Consider the following 3,991-nt stretch of genomic DNA (forward strand, 5'->3'; position numbering starts at 1 on the left):
GCGGCGCATGCGCGCGGTGGCGGGGCCGAGGGCGGGAGCGGTGGCGAGCGGCAGCGTTGTGGGCCGGAGCTAAGGGGCAGGAGGGCGGCGGCTGCTGTCAGTAGCACCCGCCCTTCGGAGGACGGCAGAAACTGTGGAGGGATGAGACGGGCGAGGGGTAGCCCCGGTGTGCGAGGGACGTGTGGGAACAAGGGAGCCGGGCTCGGATCTCTGGGCCGGCAGGATTCCTGCTTCGCTGGAGTCCCAGCCTGCCAGTAAGGGATTGTTTCCAAAGGAGTTGCAATAAGGGGAGAGCAAAGATGTGCTAGACAAAGTCCCGGGAGGAAAGCATGCACTCTGAATATCTAAGTTGCCTTGTAGTTGGCTTTGTTTTCGCTTGGCTTTGTATATTGCATATAATAAAGTCTCCCTTACTTGGATTTCTGCAATGGCACAATAGCCAACTGCCCACCATGGAGACAAGTACGGAAAATACCAGGAAGATGTATACCATAGGCTACAAAAATAAAATGTTGTGGCATCTTGCAAAGCAGACCTGACCCATACCTCTAAACAGTAGAAAGTATCCAGTCATGACCTTAACTGTGAAAGCTTCCAAAATCACTTTGATCCAAACGGTATTCCAGTCATGTCTAAATGTCTCTTCTTCCTTCCTTCTTTCAGCAACATCTGTTGGTCTTTTTGAGGTGTTTTCACTTAGGGCAGCTGAGCAGACTTGTTTTCTCGGCTGTCAGAATGTTAAATTGATGAGGCAGCACCTCAGTGGCATGACCAGAGCATCCCTGAGGAAATGGGCTGGCTTGCTGTGAGAGTCTTTGTAAAAAGAACAGGCTCAGGTCTTCACAGACTGACCTCAAAGGATAAACTTTCTTCTCTGGAAAGACAAACAGTTGCTGCCATATGCTTGAAGCTGTATTTCAAGGCCATACGTTCCTGCCACTGCCCACATTTAATGTGAGAATCACTGGCTGGAGTAAGTTGGGTTTCATCTGTTCGTTTCTGAGTATCCACGTAGCATCCCTGTAGACTACTATGCTGTCCTGTGTAAACGTCTGCTCCGAATGCTGCTCAGAGCAGGATTTTATTGTCTAGTTGGAATGTTATGGAGCCATGAACTTCCATATTTTTAATCGTATGGACAGTCTTTTTTCTTCTTCTGCTTGACTCGGTTGGATTCTGACAGCAAGTTTAAGCAAGGAGATGGACACTAATACAGAGTTTAACTTGCATGCAGTGATTAATCATTTTTTGCTAACTGAAGTTACTTTATTTGTTAAGTAGTAGTTCATATGCTAGGTGGTAGCCGAGCATAAACATAAGGACTTGGCATTGTCACTGATGGGAAATATTTTTATATTATTTAATGTAACAATGTTGTCACTGGTTAATCTTGTTTGGAACTGAGGGAATCTTGCTGATGTTTTCAGATGAGCTACTGCTTTCAGATTACAGGGTGCCTTTTACAAATCCTAGATGCTGAACAACTGGGCATTGCTCATACCTAATTAACTCACGTCAACCTTTTGCTGTTGTAAAAAAATTCATAGTTATTTTCTTGATTAGAAATCATTGTTGGTTTTGGGTTTCAGATGTATTCTGAAAGAACTGGAATCGTTGGGGAAAGCACTGTATGGAGCAAAATTAATTGCCCAAAGATTTCAGGTTCGAAACTGTTCTCACCACAAGGATCCTGTGAGTGGTTCAGCCTGTTTAATTTCCATGATCGAAGAAGGCAACCCTCATCACTTCTTTATCGCTACACAGGTAAATACTCATGAGAAATGTAACTCTGTGATCCCTTGATACCAAGGATAAGGAAACCTAGAGAAACATCGATTATTAGATTTTTAATCTTAATAGATTTTAAGCTTGTGGGAATTAATCTCGTAAAGCCTTGTTCCCTCTTAAATATATTTGCTAATTAAGGAGGGAATCTTTTGCCTTACTTGAACTAGATGTTTTAACCATAGAAGGATATTGCTTAGTTTAGCAGAAGGTGTAGAAAACATACTGACTACATATAGACATGTAAGACAACTGATTAATGTTAATTTGCATATTGCCTCTGTGTGCATCCCTTGCCCTGAACGTTTTTTTTGCAGTAGTCTGAAAAGTGAAATTAAGTGTTAAATGACCATATAACTTCAATTTTAAGAAACTTTGGAGAGTTTAAGTAAAGAATATAGGTTGAACTTGTGTACAAATAAGAAAGGCAGTTTTTTTCTTAGGTCTGTATGTATAAATTATATATATATAAAAGATACATAAAATGGTTTACAGTAGAATTTTGTATACTTATGTAAGATATAAGGAGTTTTAAATTACTTGTTATAGAAGAAATTATTTTACTTCTTGTGGTGGACTGCATACCAGAAAAACAGGGCTTTTTCCTCAAAAAATGAAAATATGCTTATACATGCATGAAAAAAGGAAATGTTAATAAATTTTCTATCAGAAGTACAGCTATTCGGAGTGAAATTGAAATTTAAATTGTTCTGAAAGGCACTGCAATGTATATCTGCTAGATTGTTTCTTATCTTTTTCATAATGTAATTTATCTTTACAGTTTTATATTAAACATAGGTGCATTTGAATTGCAAATATTGTTTAATCCCAAAATATTGACTCAAGTATTTAATTTTACAGGACCAGGATTTAGCAAACAAAGTCAAAAAGAAGGCCGGTGTTCCTCTCCTTTTTATTATTCAGAACACTATGGTGCTAGACAAACCTTCTCCTAAATCTTTGGCATTTGTTCAAAAGTTGCAGACAAATCAGCTTGTTCCAGAGCACCACAAACAAAGTATTGTGCAGCTTAAAGAAAAAGAAGGTCTAGCAAAGCAAGAAGGTGAAAAGAGAAAAAAACGTAAAAGGGCAGGTGGCCCCAATCCTCTCAGCTGTCTGAAGAAAAAAAAGAAGAAAACACAGGAGGGTCAGGAACCTTCTGCTGAAAAGAATAAAAGAAGAAAAAGGAAGCGAAAGAGAGTTAAAGCAGAAGCTGTGCAGTCAGTGCAGAAGAATGAAGAAGAGTAAACCCATCTTTGTAAACTGCAGGACTTCAACATTGTTTGAACTTTGCAAAAAGAAAGATTAATGTGCAACCATGTGAAATCAAGTTATTAATATTAAAACTTATTTTTATGAGGTGGTACTGCTTATTACTGCATCTCAACATTTGCAGGTTATTGTCCTAGTCATTTATTCTGTTGTTTAGTAATGGGGTTTGTGACAAAATACTTAGGAGCCCTCATGTTTCATTATTCTCTCCAGAATCTTAATTCCTGCCAAAGAGTTCACATGATCAATAGCAGTTTTTTAGAAATGCTTCTTGGGTTTCATACAGGTTTTGGTGGGATTCTAGACCTCTTTCTAAATCTAGGTTGCTATTTTTACTAAAACTAGTTTTGACAGTTGTTCTGTTACAGAATGTGGAATTGACCTAAAAAAGCTTAGTATCTTACATATCTGTATTGTTTGAATACGTAAGTTAACTCTTTCGCAAAGTGACCAGATGCCCTCAAGAAGTCTCTTCCAGCCTAAATGACTGTAAACCCATGTGAACTGATATGTATGTTATTCATGATCTTTATTTATTAAGAAGATCCTGGAGGGCATGTGATTGCGTTGATATTGCTGACATTATAATGGCAGCTCTAGTGGGTCTAGTTTATCTCTGGTTTATTCTTCCTTTTTAGATAGGAAGAATGCAACTTGAAAATGCTGAACCAAAGCACTGTCTAACACCAAATGACATCACAGTATAGCACAGCTGTGGAGGAGCCCTGAAATACAGCTAGCTGATGGTGGTGGGACTTGGACCCTGATTCATGTTTCACTGTTCTTGTAAGGTTATGAAGGGAACTGGGTTGGAGGAGGGAGTTACCAAAAATGTTTCAAGTACCTGATTTTCTGTAGTAGGTATTTCCTGGTGGCATGAGGAGGCAGAAGTGAGTGACTGGGACGACTTAGTGGAGGGTTATGCAGTACAGTA

The 3,991-nt window shown here is 39.4% G+C and overlaps 1 protein-coding gene across 1 annotated transcript; it reads left to right on the forward strand.

The window, feature by feature from the left end:
* Positions 1-108: 108 nt before the first annotated feature.
* On the forward strand, positions 109-3,144 carry UTP23 (UTP23, small subunit processome component). Its single transcript, XM_026843502.1, has 3 exons — positions 109-254; positions 1,590-1,764; positions 2,647-3,144. Exons 1-3 carry the CDS (start codon positions 142-144, stop codon positions 3,031-3,033), a joined length of 675 nt encoding a protein of 224 aa, XP_026699303.1. The 5' UTR covers positions 109-141; the 3' UTR covers positions 3,034-3,144.
* Positions 3,145-3,991: the final 847 nt, after the last annotated feature.

This window comes from Athene cunicularia (genome assembly GCF_003259725.1).
Source record: "Athene cunicularia isolate RWA chromosome 2 unlocalized genomic scaffold, athCun1 chr2_part1, whole genome shotgun sequence".
In the NCBI taxonomy this organism is placed as follows: Eukaryota; Metazoa; Chordata; class Aves; order Strigiformes; family Strigidae; genus Athene; species Athene cunicularia.